A 21,623-nucleotide genomic window follows, 5' to 3' on the forward strand; every position below is an offset into this window, starting at 1 on the left:
TTTACGTTGCTTTCCGGTGTTCTCTTAGCGTATTGCCCTATTTAAGTTAGTTTTTAATTCACATAGTGGATGTCATCAGCATGGGCTTTATATCTCTCTGTGGGAAATTATCTACTTCTGACTTACTAAGCAAAGAAAGAAGGGTCCTGCTGGGGAAAAGGCAGCGCAGAGGTTCAGAGCACCAATTTTGGACATAGACATGGTTTCGCATGGTAGTTCCATCCATTCATTGGCAAAGTGGCATCAGGCATGTTACTTGGTCTCTGTGAGGCTCAGTTTTTCTTTATGTAGTGGGAGAATGTAAACCATGGCTTACAGTGTTGAAATTTGTTCTTGGAAACCTCAGGCTCTCACTTCCGACATGTAGAGTGAGAACATTTACTGGGTGCCCGCTGTGTGCTTTAGGGGGCTTCCCAAGTGACTCAGTGGTAAAAGAATCCGCCTGCCAGTGCAGGAGACATGGGTTTGACCCCTGGGTTGGGAAGATCCCCTGGAGAAGGGAATGGCAACCCATTCCAGTATTCTTGCTGGGAAAATCTTATGGACAGGGGAGCCTGGTGGGCTGTAGTCGTTGCAAAGAGTTGGACATAACTGAGCGGCCAACACACACTGTGTGCTGTTTATGGTGGTGATTGTTGGGATATAGAGATGGAAAGACCCAACCCCTGGCCAAGCCTAGAGTCTAGTGCAGCGGGTAGTAGAATGTAAACAAAAATGGGCTGTCAGGTTCTCAGTTGGGGGTGTGTATGGACTGCTGTGTTGGTGGCGGTGATGGGGAGAGAGATCAGGAAGGAAGGCTTCTAGTGGGGAGAGCACATGGGTCACCAGCTGAAGATCGAGGATGAGATGTAAGGGTACTCTGGGTGGAAGGAGTAACATGTACAAAGATGAAATCGCATTGTCACGCGGGGCTTGCAGGGTAATGAGGATGTCTGGAGCTGGGAATGCAGAACAACGGGCAGTAAGGAACCAGTGAAGAGGAGGGCAGGAACACCACAACCCAGAGGCCATTTTCAGAAGAGCTGACTCTATCTAGGAGACCGAGGGAAGCCTCCTGACCCAGTTTGGACTTTAGAAGAGATGGCCTGAGCAGTGGAGTGGGAGGCGATTTGGAGGCAGGGGAGACCAGAACTTGGTTCTAGGCATCCCAGAAATGAGGGAGCCTGTACTCAGGCAGACCGACAGAGGCTACATCTGTCAGCATTATGGCATTTAACATCAAAACTAAGATGTTTCTAGAATATATATTCATTTGAAATAAAGATAAATCCGTTGTGTGTTAATACAACATTTTAAAAACTAGCCACATTTTCCAAAACAAAAATACTGAATGAGGAGACTGGCACTGTTCTACATTTTTGATTCTAAATTCAATGCTAATTTAAATTTGATTCTACATTCTAAATTTAATGTCTGACTTAAATGAAGGTGGTTGGGTTATGCCTCTGCCTGCTGTGTTCTTGTGTGTGGTTGGACCAGTAATACAGAAACACGCAGAAGTTAAGAAAGGAGACTTCTAGAGATAGCTTTCACTGTGTAAGTCAGGTGTCTGGGCACGTGGTGGTGAATATGAGAAGAGCTAAGTTTTGAGATGGGTGGGTAAAATTCACCTGATTTTTAGAAACTGCTTCATGTTCTTCGACTGTGAAATGGAGTATGGTGAAGGCATCCCTGAAGGGTTATTAGGATCATGAATTGATATGTACATTTTGAACTTACTTTTCATTTTAAAAGGGCTGTATGTTGATTAGTAAAAACAACAATAATATAATTATTGTCAACATTATTGGGTCAAGGCACCTGAAGTATGCTAAGTGAGGCAGATGAAGAAAGAAATTAAATATGTGGGGAACTCGGGAGAGAATGCCGACTTGGACATGAGGACTTGGTGGTGATTGAAAGAGTGGACAAGGTCATCTGGGGAGAGTATATGGTGAGAAAGGTTCCAGGGCCAAGTTTAGGGCCCTTGAGATGACCAGCGTTTAAAGGCAGAGAAGAACAGAACCCAGAGAAGGAATAACCAGACGGATAGAAGGGAAACCAGGAAAGAGTTCTGTGGGAGAAACCAGTGAAAGGTGGCATCATGGGTGTTGGAGACCATAGAGAGGAAGTCTAGGAAAAGGACTGAAAGCTACAGCTTGAATTTAACTTGTGGCACCAGTGACCTTGGGCACAGTTTCCCTGAAGGGACCCAAGGCAGATCATGGTGAGTCAAAGAGTGAACTATCAAGAGTTGAAGTGTCTTCACAGTAAAAATGAAACATATCCATCAGGCATATCTGTTTAGACAGAAATTGTTTCTTTCCCATACCTACCACCACAGGAAGCGGTGGTGTGGAAGTCGAAGTCATGACCTGGACTGACGTCTTCCCTCGTCTTCCCACAGGATTCCGCTTCCAAACCTGCAGGCGTCTCAGGTGGGAAACCAGCTACACCCAACTCCTCCATTCTGAGGAAAACTCCTGGTCTGAAAGCCAAAGTGGGGCCTTCTGTTTCCTGTTTGAGGCGGAATAGCGACAGCAGAAATCTTGCCTCCGATCGGGCCGTGTCTCCCCAGAGGATCAGGCGTGTGTCCAGTTCTGGTAAGAGTCAAATAATTCAGCTGTGCTTTAGAGCAGCTCATAAATTATTCAGATTTAAATTGGTCCCATCAGGAAGCACAGAGACAGGTTTTGGTTCTAGAACTCCTAGTGCATTGTGTCACTAAACCATTTAGTCTTTTGTGGTCCAGCATCTTGCACAGGGAAGGTAGAAAAAGAAGTCTGAGACACAGCTCTGGTCCTTGAGCCACGCTGAAGGCTTGCTGGGGAGAGAGATACGTATAAACCGACATAAAAGCTCTCCAGAAGCAGGCATGTCTCCATAAACAAGCAGACCCTGGTCATACAGGAATCAGTTCACTTTCAGATGTTTTACAGACAGTTAAGTGCTTAATAATACTTGTGTGATACTCCTTTCATCATGTGCCCTCATCAAAAATGAAGTGACTAGTGTTTTTCTTGAATTTTACTGAAAGGTGTATTATAAAATGTTCAAGGAGGAATGTCCCTGTTGGTCCAATGGCTAAGACTCCACGCTCCCAATGCAGGGTGTTGGGGTTTGATCCCTGGTCAGGGAACTAGATTCCACATGCCACAACGAAGACCCGATGCAGTCAACTAAATACGTTAAAAATCTTCAGGGATATGAAGATGACTACAGAGTTACATTTTTCTAATACAAATGTTTGTGTTGGTTTGCATATTAAAAGTAGTGAAGGCAGATTTATAAAATTTGAGAGCTTCCAGAGTAGCTCTTAAATGTCTTCCTAAGTTTGGCTGAGGTTAGCGTTTCTCTGTGTTACAAAATCAGAACAGGAAGTGGGGAAGGCAGCTCCTTTCACAGGGACTAAGACAAGAAGCCTGCTGGCCATTCCAGTTGACTGAGAGCACTCTGCAGGGGCCACCCCTCATTTTAGCAGGTACAGCACCGAGCAAATGAAAGGCACGTCAGATAGATTTAGAAGTGAGTTCCCTTATAAAAATAGTGACTGCTGTTGAATGGTCTAGGGGAGAAGGTGCCTCAAAGTTTCTGTGTCCTCAGACGTGAGAACATTCTGCAGAAACTTAACAAAACCAGTGAAATCCCCAGGGATCGCTTTACCTGTCTACACTTTAGTATTTTGAGGTTTTATCTTCCAGTCCTATTATGAAGCTGTTATGTGAGAAGCTTATATAACATGCAGACAGGTTATAAGGGTGATTTATTTAGGTCCAGGCCCAAATAAATCAGGGCTTGTGCATCCAGATCTTGAGGGTTGTTGTGAGGAGCAAACCCAGGAGGAGGAGGAAGGGGGTTTTGCATACATTTCCATTTCTACCCCCAGAGGAACTCTGGGAGAACAACAGCAAGAGGTGCTCAAGATGTTGGGAGAAGCAATAAACCTTACTCTGGACGTTACCGCAGTCTGGGGAGTCGGGCAGAAGTGAGATCAAAGCTTTGGTCCTTACTGCTGCTGCCGTCCAAGGCTCACAGATTTGCAGCTGGGAAGCCCCTTTCCTGCTCAGGCATCAGGGGCCCCTGTGGCCTGGCGGCTGGGAGGGCCGTGGCCGCTGGCAGCCGGGCCTGTTGCGAGGAACGCTACCTTACGACAAGGCTGTGGCTCCAGGGAGCTGCCTGAGCTAGTCATGTACCTTCCCCCGACTTCTGTGAAGTGAGAGGGTGTGAGACTGTCAGGCTTTTGCAGTCCTCATCTTTCTAGGGACAGTTTGGAGCTCACCTGATTTTCTGAGTAGTGGCTGCTTATAGTGTAATTCTAGCACATGGTGCTCAAATCCCAGAAAACCTGAAGCACATGCATTTCTACAAATTAGGCCAGTACCCAGAATATATTGTAAAAGATGAGATTCTTTTATATAGGTGATCCCACCACGGAGTGACATATTTTTGAAGTCCCTTTACTGTATGCTACAGAATGCCATGCCTTAAAGAGAGAAAAGTAGGTCTGCCCAGTCTTCATGAAAAGACAGGAAATTTCTTGAGCTTTTATTAACCTATGTACATAAGCTTAATAACTAAGTTATGCATTCAGAGTTTTCAATCCAAGTTAAAAACTCAATTAGGCAAAAACTGAATCTCTTGCTTGGTAATTTTCCATATATAAATACAAAAAAAAAAAAAATGACTGTAGCCAGAAATTTTGTGGGTTTGCATTTGAGTTGAACAGTTGGAAGATTAACTTGGTGATGCTATGTTTAAAATGTGTTTATTTTTTAATAAAATTAATAGCAACTATAACTTGTTTGCATGCTCACAGTAAATTGAGAGGTGTTTGTCGTGGAGAACAGGAAACTTAATCATCACAGAGTTAGAACAGAAAATCAAGAAGCAAAAACAATATGCCTTTGGATCATTGAGAGCATGTTGCCATTTACCGTACAATGAAGTGTTTGTGTCTTCGAAAATTGAAACCAAATGGACATCCTCTGTGCTCAAAGTTACTCTCCTGAAAGGTAACCAGCAAGAATGTTCCAGCCCACTTGGGGTTTTCAGTAAATCCTTTCAGAGAACTAAGTAGAAAGCCAGACCTGGAGCTGTGAAATAGCCATTTTCTTGAAGCTATAAAATGAGTATGAGGAAGACTTGTGATTAAACCCAGTGGAACTTTTCCATTTCACTTGTCAAAACTTGGGAATTGTAACGTACAGCATGAGAACGGCAGTTAACTCTGCTATGCATTAATATATAGGAAAGTTGTTAAGAGAATAAATCCTGAGAGTAAGTCTCCTAACAAGGAAAAAAGTTTTTTAATTGTATCTATATGAGATGATGTTAACTAAACTTATTGCGGTAATCACAATCCATGTAAATCAGACTATTATGCTGCACACTTTAAACTTATATGGTGATATATGTCAATCATATCTCATTAGAACTAGAAATAAAAGAGTAACTTAAATCTGAAAGTTTATGTGAAACTAGATTAGTGATTATAACAAACCATATGCAAGTTATCTTTGCTTCTTTGGAGTATGTATGTGTTTTAGCCACTCAAATAAGATGACATAAGCAAGGAAAAATATTTCTAATAATAATCATAATGCCAATAGTAGCAGCTCACACTTGTTAACATGCTTACCAGGTTCCAGGTTTTGTCTTTATCGTCTCACCTATAAATTCCTTTACTCCTCACAATAGGTCTGCGAGGCTTATCTGTATTTTACAGAAGAAACCATCCCACTGAGGTTGAATCATTTGTCCAGGTTGTGCAGCTAGAAAGTCACACTGACCAGTAACAGGGCTCAGAGTCCATGCACTTCACCTTCACGGTATCAATCTAAAGAGGCACTTTCAAATTAACCATGAGTTTTGGAAAAATTCTTAGGCTCAGCTGAATACATTAGAAACTGTGGCGTGTCTCTTGTCTTCACAGTCTGTACCAATTTACTGTGATGTAAATAGTTTTACGTGGGCATTGCAGATTAATGCTGTTGAATAAAACAACTGCTTAGGAAATACCTCGAGATTCTGAGTGCCTTCAGAAACTGCCTGCTACCCTCTTTCAGAGGTAATACCAATTCTTGCCAGGTTTTAGATTATAAATGTGTGTGTTCCTTCATACCCACTTGTAATTGCCCTGCAGGGGCCAGCCTGAGGTAGGCAGGATGACAGAAATAAAGCAGGGTTATGCCCCTGCCGTGGGGCGCCTTTAAAACTACCTGGCGAGGATAAGAGCGTGTTCCTACAGCAACCGCAGAGCAGCTCAAAGGGATCTGTAAGCGGTGTGCAGAAGGCCCTTAAGTGCTTTAGGATTTGGAGGATAAGACGGATGTTCAGGGACCTGTCTGATCATACCAGAGTCTGCAGAAAGGCCTCATGAAGGAAATGGTTCTCTTTCTCCAGAAGAAAACTAAAGACCATTTCAAAAGGGTAAACCTTTGTGTTCGTTTCATCTAATGTGAGTTAGTAAAATAAATTCCTTTCAGACCAGGAGTACATCCCAAACCTGTCATGACTTGCCTACCCTTCTAGGTTTCCTTTCTTTCCCACTTAGTTGTTTTTGTAAACTGGCTTCTTGTTGATTTAGTGCTAGAGTGATTTTTAAAACTGTTTCAGTTTACTTCTGTACTGTTTCGGCCTTTTCAAGGCAACAGTTTGAGAGAGATAGCAATCAAAATTACGAGAAAAGTAGTCATGCTTGCAGACGTACTAAAAGCCAGAAAAGATCATCTAATAACCATTCTAAAAGCAAACCTGAATATGTTGCTTATAGAGATGTTGTTTATTTGTATGTAATTAAACCACTCACTCACTCACATTTTAAAGAATGTATCTCAAGGTTTTTCTCCATAAAAAAATAATAGTGGTTTTTCTCCATAAAGAAATAATAATAGTAGTTGTTCTCCATAAAAAAAAAAAAAAAGTAATAGTAGTAGTAAGGTGTTTGAGTGCTAACTGTTCTAAGCTTTCTAAATGTATAATTTAGATTATAATTTCTAAATGTGTAATTTAATTTTCACAACTCATGATGTATACATCCTATGATTATTCCCATCCTGCAAACGAGGATTTTGAGATTTGGAAAGTTTAAGCAGTTTGCCTGAATTGACATGGCTAATAATTGATGGAGACAGGAAAGAGGCCTGGGAGTCCCCAGGTCCGTGCTCCTGCCCCTGGGTACACGCAGGCATTCAATAAGCCTCTGAGTGCCTGCTTGTGCTGGGAACTCCTCTAAGCACCGGGCATGAAGAGGTGCACGGAAGAGGCAAATCTTTGCCTTTGTGGAGCTTAAATTCTAGTCAGAAAACCAAGCAGTGGATAAAATGTTGTGTGTGTAAAATGCTAACGGCTAAGGAGGGAATCAGAGCAGGTTAGGGAGTCAGGTCTTTAAATAAGGTGACATATTTGAGCAGACACCTGGGGGAGGAGGAGGGAACTATCTGGTTATCAGCTGGAAACAACACATGTGAGAAGATCAAGGCAGTGGGGGTCGGGTCTGAAAACCAGGCAGCTGTCCTCAGGGTGTGTGTGTGTGTGTGTGTGAGTGTGTGTATGTGTGTGTGTGAGTGTGTGTATGTGTGTGTGTGTGTATGTGTGAGTGTGTGTGTGTGTGTGTGTGAGAGAGAGAGTGTGTGTGTGAGTGTGTGTGTGTGTGAGAGAGAGAGTGTGTGTGTGAGTGTGTGTGTGTGTGTGAGTATGAGTATGAGGGACTGGGGATGAGGCCAACCAAGGAGGGCCTTGCAGACACCCCAGAGACAGTGTTTTCTCTCTTCTTCTTTAGTCACATCATCGCTGTGAATGCTTGATCGTTCCACACCATTCTCACTTGGCAAGTAATTCTGGGGAGGATTGCTTCACGCAGTGACTCACACACCGTGCAGTCTGTCTTATTTGTCCATTCAAGAAATGTTTGGCATGCCTGCTCTGTGCTGGGCAGTCTGCTAGATTCGGAGCATATAAACATGACTTATGCGCCCTATTGATGAGCTCCCTAGTTGGAGGGTGAGGTGGGAAGGGGTTATGGAAAATCGTTTGAATGCCACCTCTTCCTTCTTCACACCCCAGCTGAACTGTCCTGCTTTCTGTGATAACCTGCATTTATTGCACTGGGCTATAATTATTTTCTTCCATCTCTGTGTCACCCACAAGGATACAGTCCAGATTCTAGTTATTTTTATCCTTTCCAGCCCACAGCACAGTGTACCTATTGCACAACAGGTGTTCAAATTATGTTATCTGGCTTGACTTGCATGGAAACTTGTATGAGGTACCATGTGTCCACCACTAACTTAGCCAGAGGGAAGACTGGAGAAGGATGGTCACATTGAGCTGGCCTTGGAATGTGCCCCTGGGCGGGTTTCAAGGCATGGGAGGTTGCCAGCATTCCCAGGGGTGCAAATGTAGCTTTATGAGGGACCTGGGGTGTTTGGGGAACATAAAAGGCAGGGGTTAGCGTGCTTTGAGCAGGCCGTGTGTTGGGGTAAGTGATGAGTGAGCCCCAAGAAAGGTCAAGGCAGATCACTCCTAATAGTTCAGGCACAGACTTGTAAGAGTCACCCTGGTATTTGGGTATAGAGAGCAGAGTGAAAATAATAAAAATGTTTTTGCAGGAAGTGGGTTCTGGTAAGCCCCACTGGCAGTGAATGATCCAAGTGTCTGCCCAGCTTTCTTGTCTGTGGCCTTGGGGTGAAATAGGGACTAGAGCAGCGAGAAGAGGCTGTCAGAAAGGAAATGACAGGAGACTTCCCTGGTGGTCTGGGGGTTGAGATTCCATTCTTCCACTGCAGGGCTGCAGGTTCGATCCTTGGCTGGGATCTAAGATCTTGCGTGCTTTGTGGTATGGCCAGAAGAAAAGAGAGAGAATAATGGGTTAGTTTGGAGGCAAGTTGAACTTGAAGAGGCTAAAGACTGAGAAGGCACCTAGAAGGGCTGTGTGTGTGTGTGTATGTGTGCGTGTGTGTTTGAGGGTTAAGACATTAAAAATGTAAGGAGGGTGGAGAAGCTGTAGGGAAAGAGCTGCTACAGAGATGAAGGACGGGATGAGTGACAGCCAGGCAGGGGGAGCATCGTGTGTCCAGGGCACAGGCAGGTTCGTCTCTGAAACAGAGCCAGAGATGCAGAGTGTGCAGATACAGATCCACTTAGAGAGTAAAAGGTCGAGGGGTTAAGAGCGGACATTCAGAGCCCCAGCTGTGGAGAATGGGTAGCTTCGTCTTTCAGATTTTCTGTCTCATTTTTGTGAGGGCAAGTGATTTCTTTCAGGGGAGCTTGTGCAGATTTTATTGATTGGTTTATTTTTGTAGGCTTAGAAAGGGTAGCAGATTGAGAGGGTGTTCCGTTCTGAGTCCCTGTGACCTCAGTGTTGAAAGTATAGCTCTGCTTGCGGACGTTGGTTTTCAATGAGCCAGGAGGCTCCCTGCTGTGGCCTCAGCTCTAATTAGGAATTGTCTTGTGAGTAACGGTGAGATCACTCATGACCAGGACAGTACATTTGCTGGTGAACACATGAAGACCCTTGTTCATCTTTGTGGTGCCTGGAAAGCCACACAACATTTCTAAGCCTTTGACTTACTACACCCTTAGCTATGGGGCGTGTGTTTCCAGGCCCGTGACTCAGGAAGTTATTTTGGTTTAGTCTCCACCTGAAGCAGCAGGCATCTTGTGAACACACTTGCAGGAACAGGTACTGACAGTATCACCATAAACACTACGCTTCTGTGTAATTGGAGTCATCATGAGAACCTTGTTAGTGGGATGTTCTTTTTTCTCTGTCAAACCACTGCCCTCTTCAGACTTGCTGTTTTTGTTGTGACTCATGTGTACTTCCTTGACTTTATCTTTTGAGTTTACTCTTAGTTGAGTCCGACTCTTTGCAACCCCATAGACTGCAGCACGCCAGGCTTCCCTGTCTATCACCAACTCCAGGAGCTTGCACAAACTCATGGCCATAGAGTTGGTGATGCCATCCAACCATCTCATCCTCTGTTGTCCCCTCCTCCTCCTGTCTTCAATCTTTCCCAGCATCAGGGTCTTTTCCAATGAGTCAGTTTTTCCCATCAGGTGGCCAACGTATTGGAGCTTCAGCTTCAGCATCAGTTCTTCCAATGAATATTCAGGACTGATTTCCTTTAGGATTGACTGCCTTGATCTCCTTGCAGTCCAAGGGGCACTCAAGAGTCTTCTCCAACACCACAGTTCTTCAACCCTCAACTTTCTTTATAGTCCAACACTCACGTCCATACATGACTACTGGAAAAACCATAGCTTTGACTAGACAGACCTTTGTAGGCAAAGTAATATCTCTACTTTTTAATATGCTAAGTTTGTCATAGCTTTTCTTCCAAGGAGCAAGTGTCTTTTACTTTCATGGCTGCAGTCCCCATCTGCAGTGATTTTGCAGCCCAAGAAAATAAAGTCTGTCCCTCTTTCCATTGTTTCCTCATCTATTTGGCATGAAGTGATGGGACTGGATGCCATGATCTTTGTTTTTTGAAAGTTGAGTTTTAAGCCAACTTTTCACTTTCATCAAGAGGTTTTTTAGTTCTTCCTCTTTCAGCTGTAAGGGTGGTGTTTCCTACATATATGAGGTTATTGATATTTCTTCTGGCAACCTTGATCCCAACTTGTGCTTCATCCAGTCCACCATTTCACATGATATACTCTGCATATAAGTTAAATAATAGGCTGACAATATACAGCCTTGACATACTCCTTTCCCAATTTGGAACCAGTCCATTGTTTCATGTCTGGTTCTAACTGTTGCTTCTTGACCTTCATACAGATTTCTCAGGAGGCAGGTAAGGTGGTCTGGTATTCCCATCTCTTTAAGAATTTTCTAGTTTGTTGTGATCCACACAGTCAAAGGCTATTTCTTTGCATTGATCACTTAGAAAGGCTTTCTTATTATCTCTCCTTGCTATTCTTTGGATTGTTGCATTCAGATGGATATATCTTTCTTTTTCTCGTTTGCCTTTTGCTTCTCTTCTTTTCTCAGCTATTTGTTAGGCCTCCTCAGACAACCATTTTGCCTTTTTGCATTTCTTTTTTGGGGGGATGGTTTTGATCACATCCTCCTGTACAGTGTCACGAAGCTCTGTCCATAGTTCTTCAGGCACTCTGTCTATCAGATCTAATCCCTTGAATCTATTTGTCACTTTGACTGTATAATTGTAAGGGATTCAATTTAGGTCATACCTGAATGGTCTACTCTTGAATTGAAGTAAATAGGGGTGGTTGTACAGAGGACAGTTTCTTTTACCCTACTAGTATAACATTGCCTTAGCTAATTCAAGAATGTAGAATACTAAAGTCATATTTTACAATATATAAATGTAGAATGCTTCTGAAATTCTGGATTTTGGTAGGCAGTTTGTGGCTTAGATGGTAAAGAATCTGCCTGCAATACAGGAGACCCAGGTTCGATCCCTGGGTTTGGAAGATCCCCTGTAGAAGGAAATGGCTACCCACTCCAGTATGCTTGCCTGGAGAATTCCATGGACAGAGAAGCCTGACAGTCTACAGTCCATGGGGTCACAAATACTCAGACAGACTGAATGACTCACAGTTGCACTTTACTTGTTCCCTTGGCAGAGAGTTTGAAAGTGTACACTGTGCAACTCTTGCTCCAGAGCCTGAGGAATCGTGGAATGGGTAAGACATGATTCTTGGGCTCAAGGTATCAGGATGGGGCAATGGCAATTCATCCTTCATCACATCTATCCTTATAGTACTATTAAAAAAAAAAAGAGAGAGAGCTCTAGGGATTTCAGAAGGGTATAACTTTACAAATACCAAGTTTGTTGAAATTCTTTCTTGCAGTAATAATATAGGTAATTCTCTAATATAATGGAGGTATACTTTTACATACATAAGAGTCTTGGGTTAGTGTTGATGCTCTCTGCTTTTTAGTTTTTGCCACTGAAATCCCAGAATTAAAAACAAGAAGGATGTATATGAATTCAAGCATTTTTTAATACTTGGCTGGTATACTAGGAAGTATAAATAAATGGGAAGCTAGCGTTCAGAGTATAGAATGTAAAGGTTGTGGGCAGTCAGTACAGAATGTGTGGACCAATTGAAGAAGGCAGGTAATTGGTGCATTGTGTTGGTGTTTAGTGAAAGTCGCTCAGTCTGACTTTTTGCGATCCCATGGACTATACAGTCCTTGGAATTCTCCAAGCCAGAATACTGGAGTGGGTAGCCTTTCCCTTCTGCCCCTTCTCCAGGAGATCTTCCCAACCCAAGAATCGAACCCAGGTCTCCCACATTGCGGGTGGATTCTTTACCAACTGAGCCACAGGGGAAGCCCAAGAATACTGGGGTGGGTAGCCTATCCCTTCTCCAGCGGATCTTCCTGACCCAGGAATCGAACCCGGGGCTCCTGCGTTACAGGCGGATTCTTTACCAACTGAGCTATCAGGGAAGCATTGGTGTTTAAGCAGTCAGCAAAGATAAGGGGTTTGGACAGAGCCCAGGTCCGTCAAGGTCAAGAAAGGAACATGGCGGGCATTGTCCCAAGCAAGGTAAACCTTACTCTGCCCCATTGTATCATGAATTTGACCAGTTATTAATGCTTTGAATATCACATCGGGTTTCCAATGCCCGCTTCCAAGCAGGCTATTTAAGAAGTACATAGCCCTTTAGAAGTGGGAAGGAAGTGTATGTGTTGGTTGCTCGGTCGTGTTCCGTTCTTTGTGACCCTGTGGACTGTAGTCCGCCAGTTGCCTCTGTCCATGGAATTCTCCAGGCAAGAATACTGGAGTGGGTTGCCATTTCCTTCTCCAGGGGATCTTCCTGACACAGGAATTGAACCCAGGTCTCTTGCATGGCAGGCAGATTCTTTAATGTCCGAACCACCAGGGAAAGTGGGTAATAACCCCCAAACCTAACAGTCAATAGGCACTTACTTGATGTAAATTCTTTTTCATTTTAAAAGGTGTGGTGCCTATTTTGGTAGACTTTTGAAGTTTTTATATATTCTTTTTAAGAAATGACTTAAAATGACTGTGTTGTAGCCTAAATGTGTTGTGATTTGTTTCTTCAGACTTCTTTGAACATCACATTGTTTCCAGTGTTTTTCAGTGGGTTAAACAACTCTACACTGAAGGCCTTTGTATATTAGTACTTACGCTGGTCAGATAAATTACTTAGATACATTCCTCTAGGTGGAATCAGAGGGTGTGGGCATTTGTAAGACTTTTGATACAGGTTGCAAGTTGCCTTTTAGAAACAACATGCATGTCTGTGCTCCTACTCTGACTATGTAAGGGTTTATCCCAGCACCCTAGCCAATATATGTTTTTAAATTTTCTTTAATTGAAGTGTAGTTGCTATACAATATCATGTAAGTTACAGGTGTATAATGATTCATAATTCTTAAAGGTTATACTCCATTTATAGTTATTATAAAATATTGGCCAGATGTTGACTCTTTAGGAAAGTAAAATATCTTATTTTAATTGGCATATGCTTGGCACTCAAATATTTGTCAGATGAATGTAGATACAAGGGGCAAAGTGCTCAGAAATTGAAGTGAATACAAGGTCAAAATGAAGTTACATTCTGGTAGGAGAGACAGGGCCTTCATAAGTGAAATATAAAGGATGTTTGACAACCTCCAGTACTAAAGAGAGAACAAATACTAATGTGGAATAGGGGGAATGTGAAAAATGTTGGGGTTTGTGGGGGTGGGAGAGAGAGGGACAGGGAGCGTGGAGGGGGGGGGGATGGAGCCGTGGCTTTTGTGTGACGGCCTGGGGACCCAGGTAGGTGAACATCTGGAAGAAAACCGTACCCTAAAATTTTAGATCCATGATACACCTGAGAACCAGTCAGTCTTGTCAGGTAATACCACACTTTGAGTGCTTTAGATCAATCAGACCTTCCCAGACTGCACAGTTCAGTTCAGTTCAGTTGCTCAGTCATGTCTGATACTTTGTGACACCATGGACTGCAGCAGGCCAGGCTACCCTGTCCATCACCAACTCCCAGGGCTTACCTGTGAGAGGAAACAGCGAGTGGGGAGGCCCTGAGGCGGTGTTTAACAGTTCCAGGAGTAGTAGCAAGGAATGAGATAAGGAAACGAGCTAGGAGATGAAGTTTGACAGGTGGTAGAGAGCCAGATCACATAGTCTTGAAAATCATAAGGACTTTGGCTTTTAACCTAAGTGACTGTGATTTTTTTTTTAAATTTTATTTTATATTGGAGTGTAGCTGATTCACAATGTTGTGATAGCTTCAGGTGGACCACAAGGAGACACAGCCACACACACACACATGTATCCATTCTCCCCCAAACTCCCCTCCGGTCCAGGCTGGCACACCACGCTGAGCAGCGTTCCTTGTTCTCTACGGTAGGTCCTTGTTGTTTACCCATTTTAAATACCAGAGTGTGTGCATGTCTGCCTCAAAGTCCCTAACTATCCCTTTTGCCCATCCTTCCAAAGTGACTTTAATTTTTACATGATCACTGTGACAGCTGTGTAGAGAATGACTGAATGAGTGAGGGCCACATCAGAAAGCTCACTGTGGAGGTTTCCCTGTAATCATGGCAGGAGACTGTGGCTTACACAGGGTATGAGGGGTTGGATAGGGTTTTAGAGGGATCCGGATTCTAGATATATGTGTTAAAAATAAAGCCAGTGGCGTTTACTGATGGAATGAGGGGCAAGAGCGAAAGAGAGGAGTCAGACATGACTCTCAGTATTCTGGCTGAGATGGGAAAGCAGGAAGGAGACACATGCTGGGAGGTGAGTATCAGGATCTCACTTGTACAGACATCACGTTGAGTTGAATATTAGATATGTAAGTGAAGGTGCAGGGTAGAAAGGCGGACTGATGTCTAGAGCATGAAGGAGAAGTCTGGTGAAGGGAGATTCGTTTGAGATTCACCAACAGGTAGATGGTGTTTAAAGCCACCAAACTGGATAAGAGCACAAGAACAGGTCAAGGGCCCTTTAGGGAACTCCGTGGAGTATGTGCAGATACCTCTGGGGTCCTCCTGGCTTTAAAGGGCTGGAGAGAGGAGAAGGAATCACAGTAACAAGCAGGAAGGAACAGCCAGGAGGGTGGGAGGGAGGTCAGTGCAAAGTGGTGTTCTGGAGGCCAGGTTAAAAAAAGCCTTTCAAGGAGAGAGGAATCAACTGCATCAAATGCTGTTGACAGGAAGGAGCATGTGGTAGTTAAGACAAAAATTGTTTTAAACCAGCAGTATTGTGTGTTTATTTAACAGGAAGCCAGAGGCAGGCAGTTCCTGGATCGGTGATTGGGTATTGTCACCTCTTCTGTCCTTCCACTCGTCCTGCCTCCGCGCGTTGCCTTCGTCAGGGACTTTTCAGTTAAAGTATGGTCGCTGAGGGTTCCAAGGGTGAGTCCTGCTGCTGCTGGGCAGAGGCTGGGAGCCGTGGGCTGAGCGGAGGCCGGCCTTTCTCCTGACATGCCTGCCTACCTTTATCAGGAAGGAAAAGTCCTACTGAGCACCTTGCCCCCTGGCACTCTTAGCTTTAAGGCTTATTGGCACCAGCCGGATCACATGGTTACCCGTAACGTGAAGAAAGGTTAGGAGCACAAGTGTTTGGCTTTTTGAAGCTTTCCATAAGATGAGCAATGGAAATGGAGATTAGGAGTGCCAGTTGAGGAGACAGAGAGGTTAAACGCGATAAGGTTAAATTGAAAAAAAGAAAACAAGAGTTGTCCTATTTTAATTTATTCTTGTTTAGATCTTTTGCTATCTTGTACTGTATTGGGGCATATGATGCTTTGTTACTGACTTGATATTGTCTGTCCTTTGGCTTGTGTTTCACTGTATGACTTTATTTTGCATATAACAATTTAGAAAAATTTCCTTTTTTAATAGTCACATACATTTCGTAATTTTTTGTGTTTTTATGGTTCACAACTGAGAGAAGATCTATAATTATTATGGTTAATTTGTATGGTTTTAGTTTCCTTTTTAATCCAATTTTATAAATATTTGTGGTGTATGATGAGAACTAGTAGCTGATATTTATATGCCACTTACTATGTGCCAGTTGCTTTTCTAAGCCCTTAAAATATAAACTCATCTAAATGTCCCAAGCACCTATGAAATGAGTCCACTATAATCACCCACATTCTTCTATGTGTGAGGACAGGGCACAGAGAAGTTAAGGATAAGTTAAGCACATGTGTGGCAGAGCTGGGTTTAAACCTAGGCAGAGAAAGATTGAGGGCAAAAGGAGAAGGGAGTGTCCGAGGATGAGATGTTTACATAGCTTCACCGACTCACGGACATGAATTTGAGCAGACTCCGGGAGATAATGGAGGACAACAGAGCCTGGCGTGCCACAGTCCATGGGCTCGCAAAGTTGAACACAACGTAACTATTGAACAAGTCTGGCTGCAGACTGTTGACTTTTAACTACTACACCATGCTGCTTCTCCCATTTTAATTATTTTTTAATTCAGATATGTTAATACCACAAATAGGTGTCTTCACTGATGTGAAATGTCTGTACTATCTTATTCTAAATTTTTGTATTTCTGAGATTGACACACCAGTTTATTAACCTGTCAATATGTTTTTGCCATTACTAGACTGTTTTTACTATTTGATACTGTAATGAACTAGTAACAAATTCCTTCTAAGGTTTTAAACTTTAAAAAATTGTAGTAAACAAATATTATGGAAAATTTACCATTTTAACAACTTCAGTGTACAGCTTGGTGGTAGGAAGTCCATTGCCATTGTTGTCCAGCCCCCACCACCATCCCATCTCCAGAGCTTTTCCTCTTCTGCACCTGAAACTCTGTCCAGTAAACACCAACTCCCCATCCTCCCCTTCCCTCAGCCCCTGGCAACCCTCACTGTGTTTTTTTCTCTGAATTTGACTGCTCTATGCACCTCGTATAAGACGAGTCATGCAATATTTGTCCTTTTAGAACTAGCTTATTTCACTTAGCGTAAGGTCTTTAGGTCCATCCATGTTGTAGCCTGTGTCATAATTTCCTCCCTGTTTAAAGGCTGAATAAATATTTCATGGTAATTGTGTATATGCCATATTTTCTTTATCTGGGCATCCACTGTTGGACACTTGAATTGCTTCCACCTTTTGGCTATTGCAAATAATGTTACCATGAACCTGGTGTACTGGTATCTATTGAAGGTCCTGCTTTCAGTTCTTTGGGGTGAATACCCAGAAGCTGAATTGCTGAATCATAAAGTAGTTCTATTTTTAATTTTTTTGAGAAACCCCAAATCCCATTTTCAACAGCAGCTATACCATTTTACTGTCCTAGCACCAGTGCACACAGTTCTAATTTCCTCACATTTTTACTGACAATTATTTTCAGTCTTGTTTTTATCATAGCCATACGAATAGATGTGAAGGGATATCTTATTGTAGTTTTGATTTGCATTTCCCTAATGACTAATGATGGTGAGCAATTTCTCATGTGCTTCTTGGCCACTGTATATCTTCTTTGGAGCAAGTTCTATTCAAGTTCTTTGCCCATTTTTAAATCAGTTCTGTTGTTGTTGCTGTTGAGTTACAATCCTCATTTTTATGTTCTAAAAATTTTTGATTATTCTTCCTTATTCTAGTTAAATTGTTCTTTAAAAAATTCTCCCAGTTTCCTCTTTAAAAATAATCATATATGATTTACCTAGGAATAGCAGTCAATACATCAGTTCAGAGAAGAATGAACGTGTATGTCCCACTTATTCAGATCTTTGATACCACTCATTTTTGTAATTTTTCATCATACTAACACTGTTTGACATGTTTCTTCATAGGAATAGTATGTGTGTACATGTCTGTGTATGTAATTGCTTTTTATTGCTAAAGCAAAGAATCTTTTCCTTTTTTCCTCTGGTACATCAGAAAGCTGTTGATTGCTGTACATTATTTTGTAAGCAGCTTATCAGGTCTATTTAAATAATTTTTAGACAATACCATCAAAGCAAAAGTTTTAAATATATGCATTAGTGTCAATGAGAGAATTTGGTCATTCTGGGTTGAGAGTGAGTCTGTGGCCACAGTTTGACATATGTATGATTTTTCCCCCATAACTGATGGTTAATTCTTTATTCCTTTGGGTAGCCTTACTTTAGTTTCATGATAATAATTCCTAGTAATAGAGAATTACTCCAAAGCTCACTTCCTCTTTATAGTAGTATTTAAAGAGCCCAAGTTACAATTACAGCTGTAAATACATTCTCTCTTTTTTTTTTGTATTTTAACTATCTATGTTGTATATTTGGTGTTTTCTCTTCCTGGCTCTAGTAGTTAATGGCCCTTGCATTCCTCAATAATAATTATACTTTCTATAGTAATTTATATTTTAAATTGCACATATTAATAGGTGGCGTATATATCCAGACTGACCTCAGTGATCTCCTTTTCATTGTCTAGTTAAAATCCCCATTGCCTCTAGCCCTGGCAAGTGCACTAGCTTCCTAAGTGTTCCCCTGATTTTAAACTCTTCCCTTCCGTCAGCTCTTCACAGGGCTGCCCTGGGATCAAGTTCTGATGTAAGAGCTCAGAAAGCTGCAGAGCCCCCCCCTCCCCCCGCTTCACACCCCACCCCCCATAATTAAGGTCTAAAGTTCTTAGCCTGGCATTAATGCCATCTTAAACTTTAAGCTACTTAATGCCAACTGCAAACTGCCCACCACTCCAACCTTGTTCTGTTTTTCTTCCCCATGAAGCCTGTGTTCCTGCTTAGCAGAGGAAATCACAGAACCAAACATTTTCATACAATGAGGTGGAATGTATTTTCCAGAAGTTAATCATTTTTCTTGAGAACGCTTGGTAGTGATTTCTCTAGAAAGATGTCTCCAGCACCCTCTCCATCTGCAGTTACCTTGCCTTGTGTAAGCAAGTACTAAATACTTGTGTAACACAACCCCTTGTGTGAATCCACTGTCTAAATTTTTGTTAAGATTATCCGTGTCTTCTAATATAGGGACTACAGTAGCCAAGTTTTTTTTTTTGTCAGCTAATTTGGTCAACATCTTCAAAACCCATAAATTTCACCAAATGTAAAGAACAGCAAGTCATTTTTTCAGTGTGGAACAGTCTTGTGAGAAATATATTAAAGCTGAATGTATTCTTGTCTCATTGACCATTCAGAGGTGAGAACATGCTTCAACTGGCAGATGTTTCTGTGGCTTCGGAAACTGCTCTCGTTACTTTGAAGGTGTTTTGTGAGCTGTGTGGGACCCAGATTCTCTCCCAGGCTTTTCCTGAAAGAATGGAGGAGGTCAAGTTGGAGCTGAGAGATGACACTCCATTCTGTGAAGTCGCTGGGAGCTCCCATTGGAGGATGCGTCATTTAATATGAGTGTCACAGCAAAGCGGTGCCATTCAGGAGTTCCTTCTTTGGCTTTAATTTCCAGTCCAAAGGAAACATACCATTATGGTTTTGCGAAGATTTTTCCAGTAGTAAAGTGGCTTTTCATCTTGACCACAGAAAAGTCTCAATTAAGGCATTGACTTTTTTGTACTAAAATTTTAAGAATTAAAGAGTACCTAATGCTTATAGATTTACAGGAAAAAAGATTATTAGAACCTACTTACTTTAATTATTGGTCCAGTTTATGCATTTTTAGTTGTTAATCTGTTTTGTCTTGAGTATCTCTTTCTGTTTAAATGTTTGAGCCCATCGACTTTAATAATATTCTTCAGTTTATATTATAAAAATAGACTTATGGTAAGAAAAAATTCACATGGAGTGACATGTAAGTATATAAAGTATGAAGGGAAAATTCCCTGTTTCTGTTACTTTCCCTTTCTTTCCTTCTATGTCCCTATCCCTTAAGACATCCATAAAAATTTTCTATACCCTTCTGGAATTTTTCAACATTTAGATAAGTACAAACTTAAGGAAACTGGGTAATATTAACACAGTCCTATTTTTCACTTAATAAATGTGTTACAGATTTTCAGTTTTATTAGGTGTTTCTTAATGATTTTTTGTTGTTGAAAGGCAGTACAATTAATCAGATTTTCCAACGTGGTTTTCCAAGTAAATTGTTTATTTGCTGGAGGTATGTTTCAGAACCATCAGAATCTGTTACTCTCTAAGGCAAAGTGAAGGTGTTATTCTTTCCAGGTTTTCTTGGACAAAAGATGGTTATCATTATAGAATCAGAACGAATCTGTTGTCTCTATGTAGGCTGATGCTAACAGCATGAGCTTAAAATAAACCACTAAGGTCCATATGATATCTCTGCAGGAAGGTCTTAAACCTTTATGGTTCATAGCCGGGATAGGTCACACAGCGTGACATAAACGATCGCCTTTTCAGAACTGGAGGAGCACTCCTGCCTTGGTTTCCTTGTTGAGGACTTTGGTGTTTAGGTTCATCAGAGATGCTCAGCCCGATGTTGCCTTGTCTTACTTGTAATATTGCTCATGATGTGTATGTTTTACTGCTTCTTTATCCAAGTCCAGTTACAGGTCCTGTCAGTCAACTTTGTATTAAGTTAAACGTTGGGACCGAGGGTGGAGCAGTTAGGTACCTTTGCTGGCCCTGCTGCTTTTAGCGTTCTTGCAGGCTCGCCACCTTCTGAGCAAGGGGAGGGGCTCTGGCTGGCCTCCGGGTCCAGAAGAGGCCGCAGCGGGCGGGTGGTGGAATGGCCTGCGGTCGGTCCCTTTCTGTTGCTGGTCATAGGTGTGGGACCCCAGTAAGCCATTTAGCACATAAGTAGGTTGCTGATCTAGAAACTGGAGGCGGCAATGGTAGCACACTGTCAGGATGCATCTCGGTTTCCGTGGAGTAATCCTTTGGTGAAGTGGGCATCGTCCCGTGTCCTCAGTGCCCGCTGGTCCGTGGTGACGGTGGAAGGGGGAAGACTTAGGCCAGGACTGTAAATTGCCATTAGATGGAAAGGGTGGGGTTGGATGACAGAGAGACTTGTGCAAATGGGAGGGGCCAGTTCTCCGGAATGAGAATTGGGCTTTTGGGGGTAAGCTTGCTTCTGTGCCAGGCTGTGTGTTGAAATCAGAGGGGACAGGTGTGTAGTAATTCTGAGACACATGGAGAAATGTCTATAAACCTTTGATGCTTTCAGAAACAATGATGTGGGACAACCTGTTCTAAAAAAAAAAATAGAAAAGTTTAATTTTCTAAACATTCTGAGCCTTGACTGTGTTGTGACGGTGGCCCAGAAATGTTTGCATTGTCAGGCAGATTCTTTACCACTGAGCCACCAGAGAAGCCACTACCCAGAAATTTTTATCTGTCACTTACCCAGCCTTGTTCATTGTTTCCCATAATAACGGCTCATTAGAATGAATTTGCTGAAGGAGCAGCAATTTGGTAAATTTATATTGTAAAATCTGTTTATCCCTCCTAAGAGCAAGTAAAACCAGTGGCCAAATATACATTAAAAAGTCAAATGGCTACTTGAATATTCATTTTCTGCTAATCATTATAAGGAATGTAGAAAAAATCCCCCTTTAATTGATAGAGTGAAGAGTCTATTAACGAAGAACAACTAAGCTTATAAAAATTGGTTATCTGTTGAATGCTTCAGTGTAGATGGTGAGAGAAGAGATTATTAAAATTTGTCCATCACTCTTGGCCTTCAAAACATTTTTATTTTTTTAATTTTTGGCCACACCATGTGGTTTGTGGGATCTTAGTTCCCTGAACAGGGATTG

The 21,623-nt window shown here is 42.2% G+C and overlaps 1 protein-coding gene across 4 annotated transcripts in view; it reads left to right on the forward strand.

Moving 5' to 3' along the window:
• Positions 1 to 21,623, forward strand: part of MTUS1 (microtubule associated scaffold protein 1) — a 177,540-nt gene that overhangs the window by 65,270 nt on the left and 90,647 nt on the right. For all 4 annotated transcript variants that reach the window (XM_061134843.1, XM_061134842.1, XM_061134844.1 and 1 more), the window contains exon 3: positions 2,387 to 2,582. In XM_061134843.1, coding sequence (XP_060990826.1) covers positions 2,387 to 2,582 — 196 coding nt within the window. The remainder of the gene's footprint in view (positions 1 to 2,386; positions 2,583 to 21,623) is intronic.

Source organism: Dama dama, chromosome 32, assembly GCF_033118175.1.
Source record: "Dama dama isolate Ldn47 chromosome 32, ASM3311817v1, whole genome shotgun sequence".
NCBI classification, from domain to species: domain Eukaryota; kingdom Metazoa; phylum Chordata; class Mammalia; order Artiodactyla; family Cervidae; genus Dama; species Dama dama.